This window comes from Phocoena sinus, chromosome 8, assembly GCF_008692025.1.
Source record: "Phocoena sinus isolate mPhoSin1 chromosome 8, mPhoSin1.pri, whole genome shotgun sequence".
Taxonomy (NCBI): Eukaryota; Metazoa; Chordata; class Mammalia; order Artiodactyla; family Phocoenidae; genus Phocoena; species Phocoena sinus.
The window spans coordinates 108,181,095-108,198,945 of NC_045770.1; the positions used below are offsets into that span (position 1 = coordinate 108,181,095).

The window sequence follows — 17,851 nt, forward strand, 5'->3', positions numbered from 1 at the left end:
CTTACAAGACTAACGGGCAGGTGGGCAGACTTGGGCTAAAGGAAGCATTTTAATTAGATGAAGTGAATGTACACCTGGGATCTTTTCTGTTTTAAAGGGTCAGATCTGATCATTTAGAATTGTGTCTGATTCCTGCTGCCCTGTGTGTCTGAAGAACGTGTCAGCCAGGCTGGTTTGGCCCGAAGCCCCACTGCTCCCCACTCTACCCGTGACTGCGAAGCATCCATAAATGGTCCAGCCTGTACCTCTGGGCGAGGAGGACTCTTCTGTGGCAGAACCACAGCCGTGCCGTCTCGCCTGTGTCGTCAGGCGCCCCGTGGAGGGGGTCGTGTCATGGGCTGTTGGGCAGGCGCTCGGGCCTCGGGCCCCCAGCCCTGAGGCCATGGTGGTGGCGTGTGCTTGCTACCATCAGTGCAAGCCCTTCTTTTCAGTGCCCGCCCCCACCAGGCAGGGTGTTGACTGTTAGTTTGTGCCTTCGAAGCACCGACTCCCATCCCTTGACGAGCGGCAGCATGAGAGACTGGGCTTCCGACAGCTTCGTGCCGTGGGGCAGAGGGCGCTCGGGTTTAGTGCAGTATTGCTCTGCCCTCTGTCACGGGCCGAAACTGTGGTGTCCCGGTGATGAAGCTCACATGCGTGGCTCCAGGCTTCTGCGCTGGTGCCAGGCTGGGCTGAACGTGGCCCTCGGGAGGTGGGATGCTGCCTGGCAAGCCCCACCTTCTGCCTCCTTCTAAACACAGCGTCCCCACCCGGCTCCCACCCTCACAACAGCCCGTCCTGGTCTTGGTTTTGGCGAGGACCCGTCCCTCTAGCAGTCTTCAGCACCCGAGGAAGGAGTTCGTTGTCAACAGACAGATGGTTGATGCCGTCTCCTGGTTAAAGATAGATGTGATGTCACTGAGGCAGCACCTTGTAAACCGTGTGCCGCTCTGCATTCATGGCGTCCTGTACGTCCTGTGTATGTATTTACCCAGAGGATGTAGAGCAGCAAGCCCACGGCCCTGTGCCGCCCACCCCGCCATACCACAGCCATGACACCGTTCCACTCCCTCAGCTTCAGCTTCTCTCACCTCCTTCCTTTCTGCAGATCCAGTTATGGAAACCCACACACTTCTCCCCCGTCCACAAAAGGCTGCACGCCACTGCCCCAGCCCCTGCCAGTGCTGTCCCAGTCCTGGGGCACCTCTGCACCTCGCCAGCGAGTCTGGAGCCGGCGTCTGATCCCCCTGGCCACAGTCTGGGCCACCTCCAGGTCTCCCCTTGAGGCGACAGAGTTTGAGTTAGGTCTCTTTCAACTAGGATTTCTGATCGGGGTATTTGTTTTGGTGCCCAGGCTCTTTCTTTAGCGGTGTTTCCGGTGAGCGTGTGATGGGCCGGTGCCATTGGCCCAGTGCTGGGCAGCGCTGGGCCGAGACCCGGGCCAGACCTGGAAGTCCCAGCTTGTCCCTGTGCTGTTACACTTACAAACAAGGAGCTTAGCCCAGGGCCCCAGATTATCGTTTTGTCTTTATGCACCCTTTACACATCATCTTTTTCATCCCTTAGGTGTGGTTTCCCAAGGAATGAACTGTAGCCCAGCTTATTCCATGCAAGGTGTCAGTTGTGTTATCCCAGATGGTTCTTCTGAACTGTGTGGTGCGGGTTTTTCTTAAGACTCCGTAGATGTGCCAAGTTGTATTCAGAGTAATGTCATCTTCGCAGCCAAGACCATAGGTTACTGAGGGGTAAATTCATTTGCTAAGAAGTACTGGTGAAATCGTTACCTGTCTCTCAGGCTGCTGTTGGCCTCCACACAGCATTCATGGGGTCGCTAAGTGGGTTTCAGCGACAGGAGACGCAGCTGCCAGACCACACGGAAGTGCGTCTGCTCCTTGTCTCGCTCGCGCCTTCTCTGAAAGGACGGAATTCCCAGCCGAGGGGGCTCCTGGGAGGACTGGGGCCTGGCTGTGGAGTTCTTGGTGGCCTCTCGTCCTTTGTCGGGGCGCCACGGGCCAGTGCAGGAGAGGCTTTGCTTCAGGGCCCGGCCTGGGGGCAGGTGTGCTCCAGGCAGCGCCGGGAGCCTTGTTCACCTCGGGGATGGAGGGGAGCCAGCGCTGTTTCCCGCCTGCTCACCCCAGAGCTGAGGCGCCTGCCAGCTTTGGGACGAGGGCACTGCTGTGCGTTTAATTACTGTCTGCCACCCGAGGACCTCCCTCACTCGGAGACCCTCCCGCTGAGAATTAGAATGTCTTTATACAGAGAGAGGCAGCCCCGCTGTGACCTTGTTACTGGGAAGTTAGCTGCTTATTTGTTACTATTTTTAAAGTGTATTTGTAGTGGCCATGTTTTCAGCAAGAACAAGTGACTTGAGTCTTTGTTTTCGTTGTTGGTTGGAGATGCCTGGTTGATGGAATTGCTCGGTTCTCTACAAGTCTTGTTCTCTCTCGTTGACAGAAGGAGCCCAGCCAGCCCTCGGAGTGCAAGCAGCAGTGAGGCGCCGCTCGCTCGTGTGGACACGTGCTCACGCCTGACTTGTTTTCGAGTGCATGATTTTCACTTTAACTTCTCCTTTTACTTTATTATTTTGCTTAACCTGTACAGTGGCAACTCAGATGCATTTCAGAAATAGGAGGTTTAATTCTAGCACGCTCTACGGCCTTGGGTGCAGCTCAGTGGACCCGCCCAGCCCTGCCTTAGGGAGGGCCTCGCAGACCGCTGGGGCGGTGGGGTGGGGGCGGATCACTTGACGCTGGGGGCACGTGTCCAGGGCGCAGTTCCAGGGCGTGTAGATCCAGTTCACCCCTCCCGCCATCAGACGGGATTCCTGCTTCTTTGGAAGAAACCCACATGCAGTTTCCAGTTGTCTCGGGAGAGCCGGCCGGGGTTGGCACTCATCCCGCTCGCCCTTTGGCTTTATTTTCCTCGGGGCTGGGGTGAGGGGTCACGGCGCCCACTGAGCCTGAGGCGCGAGCTTGTGTGATTCATCTCGTATTTATTTCTCTCACGCTTGTGAGGGCTTGGGACGTGAGCTGTCCTTCGAGTTTCTGAGACCCTGTGGGCACCAGAGACCCGGTGCCCCGAGCGAGCGTTGGTGGTCCGCCCGCATGGAAGAAGGCCTCCCTCCCGCCAGCCGTGGGCCGGGCTGGTTCTCGGGACGCACGGACCACGCTTGGCGCTGAGGACGGGGGGGTGGGGCTATGGGCAGAGCCAGGGTTTGCCAGGCTTCGCGGGGAGGGGCTCGGGCAGGAAAGTACAGCTTTCCCACGTAGTGTGTAAAATGTCTTGCTTTCTCGGTAGCTCCAGTTTCTCAGCCTCACATTCACCTTGTCTTAAAAGCCCTGGGTTCCGAGCGACCCGTTCTTGGCTGGAATGTGGGTGTCGAGTGTGTGACCTCTGGCCCCAGGGGCATCCACGCTGTGGCCAGGCTGTAGACTGCTCAGCCTTACTTAAGATACATTTGTAACTGAACACAGTGTTTTCCATTTGTACAGACTAGTTAGAATATTCTATTAAAGCTGTGAACTGCGAGCCCAGTGCCGTGTGTCTTCATTGCAGGAGGCCCGGCGGGCGGGTTGGGGCACTTGGGGCGGTGGGGCTTGGATGTGGTTGCGCAGCCTCCCGGAGCCCCGGGCGTGGGCAGATCCGGGGCTTCCGGGCTCCTGGGCTTCTGTTTTGATTTTGAGGCTTTCAAGCCCATCTTGAGTTAGGCTTGCCGGCCCACTTCACCGTCGGGGTGGGTCTGGGGTCCCCGGGTGGGCCCTTTGCTGCCCCGAGAGAGCGTCTGCTCCTTCCCCCAGCAGAGTCGTTTCTCCACGTGTGCGGGGCTGGGCCTTTCCGATGAGAAGGTTCCAGGAGGGACACTTGCTGCGCCATGGCCACGTTCGGCGTGTCTTCTCGCTGGTGCTCTTCTGGTGCTTGCGCCCTCCCTGCTTCCCTTCATTAGTGGGGAGACACCTGGTGCCCGGGCTCTCGTTCCAGCTGCCCATCTGGGGATCGGCCCAACCCGCATGCAGCACAGAAGCCGGTGCCCAGCTCGCCCGGTGCCTCCTGCCGGCGGGGCTGGCTTCTCCCGGGAGCGGTCAGAGAGAGCACACCAGGGGCCACGAGAAGGGCCAAGCAAGGCTTCGAAAGAAACGTGCTTTCGGGGTGTCCAAGACGACCATAGAGCCAGAACGTCGTCCACTCCTGAGGCCCCCGGGCAGGCCGGGTCAAGACCCGCCAGAGGTGGGCGGTGGTGAGCCTCTCCCGGGCCTGCCCCGACGGCCACCGAGAAGAGACGGGGGCACCAGGGGGGCCTCGTTCCTGCAGACACGCAACAAAAACCCTATCCTTGGAGGGTGCTCGGAGGCCTGCACGCCCCCCACCCAGTCCCCTCGGGCCTCCAGCAGAGCTACCATCCTTGCTGACCCCGGGCCCTCAGAGTGACCGCATTTAGGACAGTGGAGTTGACAAGTACCTATGGGGTCAGATACGGTTGCACAAAGTGACGTGTGCAGGTAACTTGCAGGGGGAGAGCGGGGACAGTTTAGTGCCCGGAGTGCCTGTCCCTCTCCTGACTGTCACCAACGGGTGGCGGTGCCGGGTTCATGCCCAGGGCAGTGACCCTGCACTCAGGCACGTGCAGGGTGCTGGCGAGTCAGGTGAGAGGCTGGCTGTCTTCTCGCCGATCGGTCGGGGGCAGTGAGGGTTTGGCATGTGGTGTGACGAGAGCCTGAGGAGACTATTGGGGCCTCCGCCCAGCAGTCTTTGGGGCTTCAGGAGAGGAGGCGTGTGTCACCCATGTGCGAGCGGGTGGACGGTAGGTGCCGCCGCAGTTTGAGATGGCCAGGGGGTGGGGGAGGCCCTCCCTCCTCGCCCCCCAGGAGACACGATGAGTCAGGTCCCACACCCAGGGACTTCTCTGGTGGTCCAGTGGTTAAGAATCCACCTTGCGGGCTTCCCTGGTGGCACAGTGGTTGAGAATCTGCCTGCTAATGCAGGGGACACGGGTTCGAGCCCCGGTCTGGGAGGATCCCACATGCTGCAGAGCAGCTAGGCCCGTGAGCCACAGCTACTGAGCCTGCGCGCCTGGAGCCTCTGCTCCGCAACAAGAGAGGCCACAGTAGTGAGAGGCCTGCACACCACAATGAAGAGTGGCCCCCGCTTGCCACAACTAGAGAAAGCCCTCGCAAAGAAACGAAGACCCAACACAGCAAAAATAAATCAATTAATAAAAAAAACTTCCTACCCCCAATATCTAAAAAAAAAAGAATCCGCCTTGCCATGCAGGGGATGCAGGTTCAATCCCTGGTCGGGGAACTAGGATCCCGCACACCCCAACTAGAGAAGCCCGCGCACCACAGCGGAAGATCCCTCGTGCTACAACTAAATAAAAAGATCCCGATGCAGCCAGATAAACATTTAAAAAAAAGAGAAAGTCCCACGCCCACAGCGGGCTTTGTGGCCAGAGGACAAGCGCACCTGCCTGCCAATGGGGAACGTCCTCTGGGATGTGTTGAGAGGAGCAGAACCTGTACGGTGAGCGCACCTGTGCGTGAGTGCACACCTGCGTGAACACAGCTGCATCTGGGTTCCCAGTCAGAGGAGCTGTGTGCCTGGGGGAATACCAGGCTTTGGTGGACCCCTTTCTGCGTTCTCTGTGGGCAGCCATGTGACGTAGTGACCAGACACAGTGGTTTTACGTCAGACCAGTGTAAACGGGGGCAGAGGGAGGGGTGTTCAGATTGCTCACATTGTGGCACCAGGTTTATTTCCCCCATGGGTAAGAAGGGTGGGCGAGGGTGCCACGCTCGCCCGGGGCGCTGGGGCCTCAGTCTGCCACTCAGCTGTTCTGGGTACACTTGGTGGTAAGGCTGCAGCACGAAGCCCTGAGGCCGTGCCCTCCCCAGCCATGCGCTGTGGCTCTGACCCCACAGCCATTCACCCTCCTGTTGGACCCTCCGGCGCCTCGGAGCGCCCTGTCTCACCCTGGGTGCTCACAGGCTCCAGGACTCCATCAGTCCTTGCCACTTGTGCTGGAAGGTCACGGAGCGTCCAGTAGGTTTGCCCGGAGCCGTCAGCCTGGAGGCAGCGGGAGGGTAGCGCTCCTGGTGGCCGGCTCTGCCTGGGAGCTGCAGCTTCCTGGGGCCCAGGCTGCTGTCACCACAGGACTGCAGCACTGCCTGCCTGCTTGGCCTCCGTCCCCACTGAGCCTCCGGACTGCCGCAAGCTGGGGAGGGCTTTGATGACCAGGCCTCCCCAGCCCTGCTTCGGGGCCCCCTCTGGGCCTGGCCTTCACGTTGCTCGTGAGGGGCCACCTCCCCTCCCGTGGCCTCTGCCACCCCTGCCTGCCCCCCTCCCTGGGTTACTCTCCCCCGGCCACCCTTGTTCTGTCGCAGGCCGCAGGGCCTGGTTCGATGCCTCTCCCACAGGGCCTGGGTCTTGTCTGTCACGCACGCTCAAAACCAAAGGGCTAGGACTTCCCTGGCCGCACAGCGGTTAAGAATCTGCCTGCCAACGCGGGGGGCACGGGTTTGAGCCCTGGCCTGGGAAGATCCCACATGCCACGGATCAACTAAGCCCATGTGCGACAGCTACTGAGCCTGCGCTTTAGAGCCTGCGAGCCGCAACTACTGAGCCCTCGTGGCACAACTGCTGAGCCCGCGCACCTAGAGCCCGTGCTCCACAACAAGAGAAGCCACCGCAGTAAGCCTGCGCACCACAATGAAGAGCAGCCCCTGCTCGCTGCAACTAGAGAAAGCCTGCGCACAGCAACGAAGACCCAGTGCAACCAAAAATGAATAAATTTAGTAAACCCAAAAAAACCAGGGACGACTCCAGGCCCAGCTGCCGTTCTGAGTCCCCCCCACCCCCGCCAGCCTCAGCATCCTGACTTCCGGGTGGTGTGTGGCCTAGTGCCCCGGCCTTGGGGAGCAGGGGCTCCCTGCCTGAAGGTGGGGCGGCAGCAGTGTCTGTACCCCACACGGACCAATCCTTGGCCATAGGAGCCCAGCAGCACGGGGCTCTCGAAAGCATCACCTGAGCGGGGCCTTCCACGATGTATCTCTGACTTCCAAACCTTCCAGGCCGCACAGTGACCACGGCTGCCTGGGGGTGGGCCTGGGGCTGCCCAGGGCGCTGTCTCGGTTGCGTGTTCGCTTGTCAAACTCCTCAAAGTCCCTCACGTGGGGACGTTTGGTTTTACGTATGTAAATTATACTTTAGTGAGGCTGATTTTTCAAAAGCCCCACAAGTTGGGGAGATTCCACTTAAAACTCTGGTTTTCCCCTTTCGGAGTTGGGAGTTGTGGCACCTAGGGCCTGGGGTGGTGACAAAGCCTCCCAGGCCCCTCCGCCCCCGGTGGCCAGCCTGCTCTGCTGGTCCATGGCTCCCACTTGGTGGGGCAGGGGCCAAGCAGAGACCCGACCCCCCCATTCCAGGGCCCCACAGTCCCCCCAGCCCCAAGGGCTCCCTTCTTTTTTTTTTTTTTTTTTTTTTTTGCCTCTCCCGTTGCGGAGCACAGGCTCCGGACCCGGAGGCCTAGCGGCCATGGCTCACGGGCTTTTCCGCTCCGCGGCATGTGGGATCTTCCCAGACCGGGGCACGAACCCGTGTCCCCTGCATCGGCAGGCGGGCTCTCAACCACTGCGCCACCGGGGAAGCCCCCTTCTTTTTTTTTTAAATTTGTTTATGTATTTATTTTTGGCTGTCTTGGGTCTTGGTTGCCGCGAGGGCTTTTCTCTAGTTGCAGCGAGCAGGGGCTGCCCTTGTGCGCGGGCTTCTCATTGCGGTGGCTTCTCTTGTGGAGCATGGGCTCTAGGCGTGCAGGCTTCAGTAGTTGTGGCATGTGGGCTCAGTAGTTGTGGCTCACGGGCTTAGTTGCTCTGTGGCATGTGGGATCTTCCAGGACCAGGGCTCGAACCCGTGTTCCCTGCATTGGCAGGCAGATTCTTAACCGCTGTGCCACCAGGGAAGCCCAGGGGCTCCCTTCTTTAAGCCCAGGCTGTCACGGGCCAAGCTGGGCTTCTGCTCCCTGAGCGCTTTTGTGGGGGCCGTGGGGGGTGGGCTGGGGTTCCCTCCAAGCCTTGCCCCAGAGGTGGGCAGCTGGGCTGTCTTGGTAGTGCTGCTGACCTCTGACCTGCCCTCTGCTCAGAAATGTCTCCTCCACACCTCCCAGCACCGCTCCCCCCCCACCTCTGAGTGCCCAGTGGGCTGGGCAACGCTGGGTGGGCTGCAGAGGCCCGGTGGGAGAGGGGCCACCTCCAGCTGCACCCTGAGGGAGCCCCTGGCCACCAGCCAAGCCCCTGGTTGCAGCAGGGGCTGTCTCCGGGGCTGGGGCCCTGCTGGAGGGCACTGTCCCAAGCGTGGGTGGCCCCCGGCTCCCTGCCAACGGCCTGCCCGGCACAGCCACACCTGGGCTTTTGGCCCCTGCTTCCGAGTCCTTCCGAGCAGCTTCCTTCCTGTGGAGGCGGACACGTCCTCCCAGCCCCAAGCTCAGAGGGCAGAGCCCCGTGGGGGGCGGGAGCCCATGACCTCAAACCCAGCCATTCAGGCCCCCGACAGCAGGACCTCCAGAACCCCTCCCCGGCCCTGGCTGAGCTTTCGGTCCCTCTGAACTTGGTGTGATTCTCCGGGTACCTTGTCTGCCTGGGATCCGCCTCACAGCCTCGGAGCCTGGGACCCTCTGTCTGTGGATTCCCACTGGGCGCTGACCCTGGAGACCCCCTTCAGCCCTGCCTCCTGAGGCCGCCGGGAGGGTGAGGCTCGCACACACCCCGAGGCCAAGTCACGTTGGTATGCCTGGGTGGAGCCCCTGTCCTTCTGTCTCCACCCGGCCAGTCACTGAGCCAGCCTGGCCACGCAGACTCAGCTCCAGGGCGGTGGCCGGATGTGACTTTCCATGGCAACCTAACAGGCCTGGCCTGGCCCGGCCCAGCTGGGCTCCAGGCTCGTGGGGTCTGTGGACCTTGCCCAGGCCCAGGAGGACAGGGGCAGGAGACCCCACAGACACGCCCTCTGCGGGCTCTTCCCTCTCGGGCCGGGGGCTTTCTCCAGGGCCCCTCTGCAAGTCTGGGGGTGTCCACCAAGCCTCAGCCTCCCCGGCTCACACATCTGGGCTGTGAGGAGACCCATCACTTGCCACCCTGGGGATACGGGAGAGGAAGCCTGCGCGTGAGGCCAGAGCCGCCCTCCTACTCCGACCCCGGGCACGGGTAGGGCTGCCCACGCCACCTCCCCAGTGCCTGCCAGTTGGGAGCTCTGGGCCTCAGCGAGCCTGGAGCGTGCGTCTCGGGGGACGGGCAGGCACTGGGCCAGCGTAGTCTGGGCTCTTCTGCCATGACCCCGTTTTTGGCAGGGGGCTGGAAGGTCCCAGCAGAGCTCCTGGAGCTGCCCTCCCAGGGACCAGGACCCTGACCTCTTGAGAAGGAGGAGAACCAAGTAGAGGATGGAGCCCAGCCCCCAGGCTGTGACCCAGAGAGGTCACCTTTCCCAGCTCTGCAGTGGAAGTGGGGGAGGGAACTGTGAGAGGCACCCCCAGGCCCGGTCCTTGGGGTCCCGTCACAGGGCAGGGCTGAGGGGCTCCAAGGACGATGGGAGGAGACTGGCCCTGAGGAAGGGGCTGGGCCGGGGTCTTTCCTCAGGCTTTCAGCACAGCCTTTCTGATCTCCAGAACTGGAAGGTAATAGACCTGTGTTCTTCACAGTGTGTGGTCATTTGTTATAGTAGCCCCAGAACACTCGTGCAGATGGCCACAGGCAGCTGGGCTAGAGGCTGGGACAGGAGTTGCGCCGGTGGGCAGGTGGTAGTACAGAAGCGGGAGGGTGGACTTCAGGAAGCAGGGAAGAGAGTGCCCGGCCTCTGGCCTGCAAAGTGGGAGGCACAAGGGGACACTGTTTAGAGCATGAGATACCTGGGGTGGTGTGTAGGGGGGCCTGGAGACCCTGGGCCAGGATGCCCAGCCCCTCAGCAGCTCATGGGTGGGGGGGGGGCCAGGATGGGGCTGGTGGATGGGAGGGGCCACGGGCACAGACCAGCCCCGAGACTGCGGTGCCTGGTGAGGGGCTGATTGTCCAAACCAGGTGATGTGGAGAACTCCTACTCATCCTTGAAAACCCAGCTCAGAGCTCACCGGTGGTCCCTGGGAAGCCTGGACCTCACCACCCATGGTCAGCTAACGACCCCATCACTCTTGTCCGGTCCCCATCTGCCATCAGACTGGGCTGCAGGCCCAGGAGAGGGTGAGAAGGTGTGGATGGGAGGGTGGGGCAGGCTTAGCACCAGACTCCCTGGGAGCTCTATCAGTGTCCAGGGGCTGCTGTAACTGACCACAAGCTGGGTGGCTTAAAACAAACAGAAACTTAGCACTTTTACAGTTCTGGAGGCCAGAAATCCAAAATCAAGGTGTTGGCAGGGCCACGCTCCCTCCAGTGGCTCTAGGGAAGGGTGCTCCTGCCCTTTCCAGCTTCTGGGGCTCCAGGCATCTCTGGGCTGTGGCCGCGTCCCGCCAGCTTCTCTCTGTTGTCACGTGGCCTCCTCTTCTCCTGTGTCTCTGATGAGGACACGTGTGCTGGCATTCAGGCCCCTCGATAATCCAGGAGCAGCTCCTCCTCTCAAGGTCATGAATTTAATCGCATCTTTTGCCATATAAGGTCATCACCTCCATCCATCTCCAGAACTTTCCATCTTCTCAAACTGACGCTCTGTCCCCGTTAAACACTCACGCCCCTCCCCTCCCCCAGCCCCCACTGTCTACTTCCTGTCTCTGTGAATGAGAACTCTGGGGACCTCATGTGAGTGGGACCCTATTCACTCTTTTACTGTATAAGGTCACATTCACAGGTTCTGGGATGACGACGGACACATCTCTTGGGGGAGGGCCACCGTCACCCCCTACAGAAGCTGTTCAGACAGACACAAGCATGTGAAGAGCAAAGACGGCAGACACATGGGGCTCAGAGAAACGCCCCTGGAGCCTGGACCCCGTTTTGGGCCACAGTTGGTAATACAGAGCATCCATTGTTCGGCCAGCTTTGGGGAAACGGGCACCCTGACTGCCAGGAGGGCTGTAAATCGGTTGGCAGGCAATCTTGTCAGAGTTGTGACTTGTTTAACTCAGCAATTCATGTCCTCCCAGCTGTCCTGGTGAAACGCCGCACATATGGGTATGGTCAGCGTCACACAGACACTCCGGCAACATTGCCCACGGGAACTGCAGCCTGAGGCCCAGCACAGGAGGTGATTAGGTGAGAATGTGGCCGGTGGAAGGGAGGCGGACTCATGGGGGACACCCACGACCTAGAAGAAAACAAGACCTGTCCCCCTTTCTATCAAACAGATTAAAAATGCAAGCTCGTGTCTGCAGACATGGATATTCACATTTTCTCAGTTGTGCTAGAATACACATTACATACAATTTAGCATCTTGACCATTTCTAGAAGCTTAGCCAGCTCAGTGGCATGGAGTTCATTCACGATATTGGACAGCCATCCCCACCATCCGTCTCCAGAACTTTCCACCTTCCCAAACGGACACTCTGTCCCCATGAAACACTCACTCCTCTCCCCTCCCCCAGCCCCTGGCCCCCAACGTCCTGCTTCCTGTCTCTATGGATTTGACGACTCCAGGGACCTCGTGTGAGTGGAATCGGACAGAATTTGTCCTTCTACGTCTGGCTTATTTCACTGAGCGTAATGTCCCCAAGGCTCATCCACGTTGTAGCCTGCGTCACGATTTCCTCCCTTTTTAAGGCTGAGTGATACTCCGTTGTGTACACGGACCACGTTTTGCGTATCCGTTCATCCATGGACGGGCACGTGCTTCCACCTTTGGCTGCTGTGAACACGGGTGTGCAGCCATCTCAAGTCTCTGCTTGCTTCTTCTGGGGACAGACCCGGAAGTGGAATTGCTGGATCACATGTTAATGCTATTCTTAATTTTTTGAGGAAACGCCAATGCATTTTTTATTGGGCTGGCCAAAAAGTTCTTTTGGTTTTTAAGTAAAAACACATTTTTCATTTTCACCAAGAACTTTATTAACAACGTATTCACCGTTTCGTTCCATTTACCTTCTGCCGTTTTTCAGGCAACTTCGTAATTCCATCTTCCCAAAACTTTTTATCTTTTCGAGCAAAGAACTATTCCGGGTGCCTTTTACAGTCTTCTAATGAATTGAAAATTTTTTCCATTAAGGGAATTTTGTAAAGACCGAAATAAATGGAAATCCGAAGGTGCAATGTCTGGTGAATAAAGCGGATGAATCAGAACTTCTTGGACACTTTTCATCAATTGAGAGCAGTGTCTGTTGGAATTAATCGTTTGGCGTTCTGCAAGGAGCTCATAATAGAGGACTCCCTTCCAATCCCACCCTATACACAACATCACCTTCTTTGGATGAAGACCGGCCTCCGGTGTGGTTGGTGGTGGTTCATTTCGCTGCCCCACGATCTCTTCCATTCCATGTTATCGTACAGTATTCACTTGTCATCGCCCGTCACAACTTGTTTTAAAAACGGGACGTTTTCGTTACGTTTATGTGGAGAATCGCATGCGGAAGTACGGTCAAGGTTTTCTTCGCTTAACTCACGTGGAACCCAAACATCAAAGCGATTCACATAACCAAGCTGGTGCGAATGATTTTCAGCGCTCGATTTGGGTATTTTGAGTCTGTCGGCGTATTTTGAGTCTGTCGGCTATCTCCCGCGTGGTATAACATTGATTTGTTCTAAATTAATGTCTCGATTTGATCGCTCTCAACTTCAACGGGTCTGCCTGACCGTGGAGCATCGTCCAGCGAGAAATCTCCAGCACGAAACTTCACAGACCACTTCTGACACGTTCGATCAGTCACAGCACCGTCTCCATACACCGCACAAATCATTTTATGCCTTTCAGTTGCGTTTTTACCTTTCTTGAAATAATAGAGCATAATGTGCCGAAAATGTCGTTTTTCTTCCATCTTCAGTATTAAAATGGCTACAGAAAAATCCACCAATTTTGATAAGTTTTTTAAATGCACGCTGACGTGACAGCTGTCACAATGCCACCTAACAAAATTGTCTTGAATACAGTTAAAGACAAGTGAGCGCTACCAGAGCCATCTCACGGAAAAAAACGAACACTTTGGCCAACCCAGTAAAAAGGATCAAAGGTCACTTAACCGCATCAAGAGTGGACCTGAGGTGGGGTCGCGAGAGAGGAGCGCTCAGAACTTTGAAATAGAGCTTTGAAATCATTTCAGCCAGTTTTTACTTTTTATGTCAACAGTTGGTAACTATTTTGGTAAATGTTTAAAGTAGTAAAGAACTTGATTACAATACACATGACAGGGACTTCCCTGGCGGTCCAGTGGTTGAGACGCCGTGCTTCCACCGCGGGGGGCACGGGTTCGGTCCCGGGTTGTGGAACTAATATCCTGCATGCCGCACGGCACGGCCTAAAATAAATCGAAGGAAAACAGAAATACACATGACCGAAAAGAGAAAACAAAAATACACATGACAGGGTCCCAGCCCAGACCTGCTGCACAGACTCTGGGGGCAGGGTGGGCGGGAGCAAGATGTTCTGTCCTGTGATGACGCAGCCCAGGCAGCTGCAAGGGCTGAGCACCGTCCAGAAGGTGGTGGCCATGCCTTGCCCACTCGCCCTCCCCCCTTTCCTGTATTTTGTTCATACATTCATCCGAGATTCCAGAAAGGTCCCTTGTCCCCGTGAACCAGGCCCTGGGCAGTCTCTGCTGAGTGACAGGAATGACAGCTGGCTCCCCTACCCGCTCCGCACTCTGTGATGATGGGAGAGGCCCCTCCTCTCAGCTCCCCCAGGCCTGGACCAGCCTGGCCCTGTCCCCGCCACCAGACACCCCCCACCCCGCCCCGAGGTGTTCTGGTTTCACAGACAAGCAAACAGTCTCCACTGACATCAGTTGCTCTGAGCAGAGAGCTGGGTCTCTTGGATAGGGAGGTAGATGCTTTTTAGGCCCACTCATTTCCAAAAACACTTCGCGAGTGCCTGGGCTGGGCCCTGAGGGCCCCAAAGACTAAGACATTGTCACTGCATTTTAGGAGCTGGTAGTGACTTCTGAGCAGGGTACTGAGGGATGAATGGGCGCTTGCCAGGACCCAAGAGGTAAAGGCGCTCTGGGTGGTGTGTCACTGTTTCTCATTCGATCCCCAGCGCCTTGTGAGGTGGGGCCTGCCTGTCGGACTCCAGCTGAGGGGCTCAGGGAGCCAGACAGAGGGATGAACCTGAGAGACCAAGGCCAGGCTGACAGTGAGAGCCTGAAACCAGGTGGGGACAGGCGGCCTGCCTCCCGCCCTTGGACCTCTCACTTTTCCCAGGCTGCAGCTTTGGGGAGAGGGACTGAGGGCAGGCCTGAGTCACAGGCCACGGCCAATGGGCTATGTTGGGCTCAGGTCAGGTGACATCAGGCCACTTCTCAGGTGCTACAACTCCGGGCAGCTGGGGCCTCCCCCCTACCCCGCTGCCCCGGCCCGCCCCAGGCTTGCATGGAGCAGGCAATGGAACTCCAAGGCCTGGCAGTCAACGTGGTTGGTGGGAGCAGGCCCGAGGGTGTGCCCCGGCAATCCCAGAAGGCTTCCTGGAAGAGGCAAGTGGTGGGGGGGGGGGGGTGTCTTCCAGGCAGGGGAGCAGGGGACCTGTCCCTCAGGGCTGTCCCTGAGCACTGCCACTCACAGGAAGAGCCCCAGGCACAGGGGCTGCCCGTGATGCACAGCGTCCTCATCTTCCTTTCGCCAGGCTGGTTGGGCCAGAGCCTGGAGGGCCTGGCCTCGTCACCGCTGGGGAAATGACCTCACTCGGGGAGTTTCGAAGAGGTGTCCTCTCTCTGCCCCAGCTGCCTTACATCCTCACCCAGCTGGAAGGGATGACAGGTGTCCCCAGCCGGATGTCTGGGGACCAGTCTCGTCTGCCTGGTGGGACGGGGGTGGGGGTGGGGGGTGGGGGGAGGGGGTCTCCTCAGGCTCCGCGTGAATCCCGGATGCGGCCCTTGGATAAATATTAGTAAACTTGGCTCAGACCTACGCTCTCTGACGCCACTGTCTCAAGGCAAGGCCCCGCGCTGGCCCCTCCCCGTCTGAGAAGCAGCCACCGAACATCCCCAGCCCAGAGCCTGCTCAGCCCTTCAGGCAGAGGCTGGTTCCTGCCCCCAGGCTCGGGATGCAATAGGATGAATCTGAATCCCACTGGCGGGCTGGGTGACCTCTGCTGAGCCGCTTAACTCCTCTGAGGAGCCCCACCCGGTCCTTGCAAACACCAAGAAAGCAACCCAGCGGCCCCCGCCTCATGGGGTGACCCTGAGGAAGAAAGCAGGGCGCACACGGGCCTCCCCGAGGGTGCCAGGCCCCTGACCCTCAGGCTGGGCTCCTCCCTCCCCAGCACCAACCTGGCCTGGCGCCCTGATGGGCCGCAGCCCGCATCCGCACCCAGGGCCTCGGTCCCCTGCAGGAAGCCAGCCTGGTGGGTCCTCTGGGCTCCTAGCTATCAAATGGCTCAGGGGTGTCTCCCCGAGAGACCTTCGCTGGGGTTGCAAGGTCAGCGCTTTGCTTCCTCCTCATGTTCCAGAGGGACCCTCAGACAGGCCTGCTTCAGGCGTGGGGACAGGGTCCCCTCCTTGCTCTGGGTTCCTGCTGGTTTGGCCAGGCGGCCCACGGGCCTCTGGCTGGAGGGGTTTCCAGGCCCCCCGGGGCAGGGGCGTTGGTGGTGAAGCTGCCTGGGGGGGATTTCCACCAGCCCATCCCCATCCTCCGGGGAGAGTGGCAGTGGGCTCCCCACCCCCTGTGACCTGCTTTCCCAGCTCCCGCGGATGCCCACCTGTCAGACCACGTCCCCCCCAGGTCATTGGTCACCGACTGACTCTCCCCAGAAAGGCCTGGCTGTTGGGGACAAAGAGAGGAGTGCTGGGTGGGCATGGCGAAGTGCACCTCACCTGGCCTCACCTGGTTTTCAAGGCCTCTCACATCCCTTCCTGTCTCTCTTGCCCCGCCCTCCCTGGGGCCTCCGCTACCACGTCTGTGAAATGGGGCTGGAAGAATGCCCACCTTGGGCCTCGCTCACCTGGGCTCCTTGGGAATCCCCCTGTGGCACCCCGCCCTCCCCATGGAGACCTCCAAGCTGTCCTCTTGCCCACCCCCAACCCTGTACTCCCCAGGGCAGGCAGGGCTTCTCCCCTCTCCCCTCTCCTCGGGGTCCTAGCACCAGCCAGGCTTACAGGCACACGGTAGGTGCTTAAGCAGTGCCGAGTGTCTGTGGTTTGCCTGGCCCTGAGGTTCCAATGACTGGCCCCCGGGTGGGGGAAACGGGCTGGTGGGCCTCGGAGGGGTCCCGGCAGAGCGCTGGACACCCAGGGGGCTCACAGTGGCTTCCTAGAGGCAGCAGCCTGGCCCCTGGGCTGCCTTTCCCGTGGCCCCGACAGCCCAGGGCCCCCTCAGGACAGAGAGCCTGCGGGAAGGCGGGTCAGCAGTCTCACCCTGCCTGATGCTGGAATTCCCTTTACCAGCTCTGCTGGGATGCCTGTAGTGATGGGGAGCTCACCCCCTTATAAGTCTGCCCTGTGTTGTCTTGAGGGGCGCTCTGTCTCCCCACCCACCCACCCTGTGCTCCCTTCACCCTCTGGCCTGCCACCCCACGGGCCTGCCGATTCCAGCTCCGCCCCTCCCCCCAACACTGACCAGCGTCCCTATGCTTGTCCTGTGCTCCCTCCCGCAGGCCAGAGTCCTGGGCACCCCCTGCCCTCTGCCACACCGCTGACAGTTGCCCTGGACGCACAGGTGGGCGTGTCCATCTGCAGAGGCCTGGCCCAAGCCACTCATCTGAGCCAGCGGTGCACCTTACTCCTCACGGTGACCCTGAAGGGCCAGGGTTGGGACTTGCCCAAGGCCTCAGAGCGGGGGCAGGTGGGGCAGGGTTGGCTCCACGGCCGGCCGGACGGGCCCCGCACCCAGAAGGTCCCACATTGGCTTTATGCTCTGCCTTCACAGTCCTGAAAAATACCATGAATACTTTTTGAACCAGGGTACCTGCGTTTCCATCTTGCACCAGGAGGGGGCGTGGCTCTCACAGCCCCAACGGACTCGTGCCCTCCTTGCTCCGCTTGCTTTGCACCACCTGCCCAGGTCACAGCCCGGCGGGGTGTTGGAAGGGGCTGGCCCCGGAGCGGCTGGGGCCCCCGTAGATTCCCTTCTGCCGCCACCGCCCCCCGCCCCCCGGGAACCCTGGAGGAGCCAGCGATCACTTCCTGTAAACCCTTTAAAGGAAGAGGGTAAATAAAAAGACTTGTCCGGCTGGCAGGGCATGACTCAGCCGCCCCCCGGCCCGGCCCAGGCCGAAGGCCCCTCTGCCCCCCACGCACCAGCGCGCTCCGCGCCCCCTCGGCTCCCAGTACCTCTGGCGGGTCCGCCGGTGCGTCCTCCCTCCCCCCACGTACAGCCGCCAGGAGGGCCCAGGGGAGCGGGACAGGCGCCCGGGAAGGGAGCTGGGAGCGGCCCTCACACTTACTGAACACTAAGGGGAGCTGTTCTAGCATTTTTCCGTGCGTTGCCTAATCCAACAAGTGTCATCGTCCCCCATTTTACAGAAGAGAAAACTGAAGTTCAGAACACCTGCTCTCCCGGTCGGCCCGACGACCCAGGGGGAAGAGGGCAGGTCGTCCCAGGCGCGCCGGCCGGCGGGTGGCAAGATGGGAGATAAGGCCGGCTGGGGCAGGGCCACCGAAGGGTTCTCCCCGGGGGCCTGGGAGGAACTGGGGCCGCGACTGCATCTGCCCCACGAGCGGCAGGGCTGGGTGTCGGCGCGCCTGGAGGGTGGGGGTCTGAGCCTCGCCATCACCGCGCCCCGGGCCGTCCCCGGCCTCGGGCGCTTCCCGCGGCTCCCCGGCAGTGA

General features: G+C 59.8%; 1 protein-coding gene and 1 long non-coding RNA gene across 16 annotated transcripts in view; both read left to right on the plus strand.

Moving 5' to 3' along the window:
* Nucleotides 1–3,507, plus strand: part of NAP1L4 (nucleosome assembly protein 1 like 4) — a 61,923-nt gene extending 58,416 nt beyond the window's left edge. For 11 of the 15 annotated variants that reach the window (XR_004350946.1, XM_032638853.1, XM_032638849.1 and 8 more), the window contains one exon: nucleotides 2,434–3,507. Coding sequence is in view for 10 of the 15 variants with exons in the window: in XM_032638853.1 (XP_032494744.1) it covers nucleotides 2,434–2,472 (39 nt within the window). In the remaining 5 variants the exon portion in view is untranslated. Of the gene's footprint in view, nucleotides 1–97; nucleotides 1,280–2,433 lie in introns of all 15 variants that reach the window. The other 4 variants (XM_032638854.1, XM_032638846.1, XR_004350945.1 and 1 more) reach the window with 3 other exon arrangements.
* A 7,564-nt stretch (nucleotides 3,508–11,071) lies between these two features.
* LOC116757404 lies at nucleotides 11,072–13,274 on the plus strand. Its single transcript, XR_004350953.1, has 2 exons — nucleotides 11,072–11,201; nucleotides 12,149–13,274. It is a non-coding gene; the product is annotated as an uncharacterized LOC116757404 (long non-coding RNA).
* The last annotated feature ends 4,577 nt before the right edge of the window (nucleotides 13,275–17,851 follow it).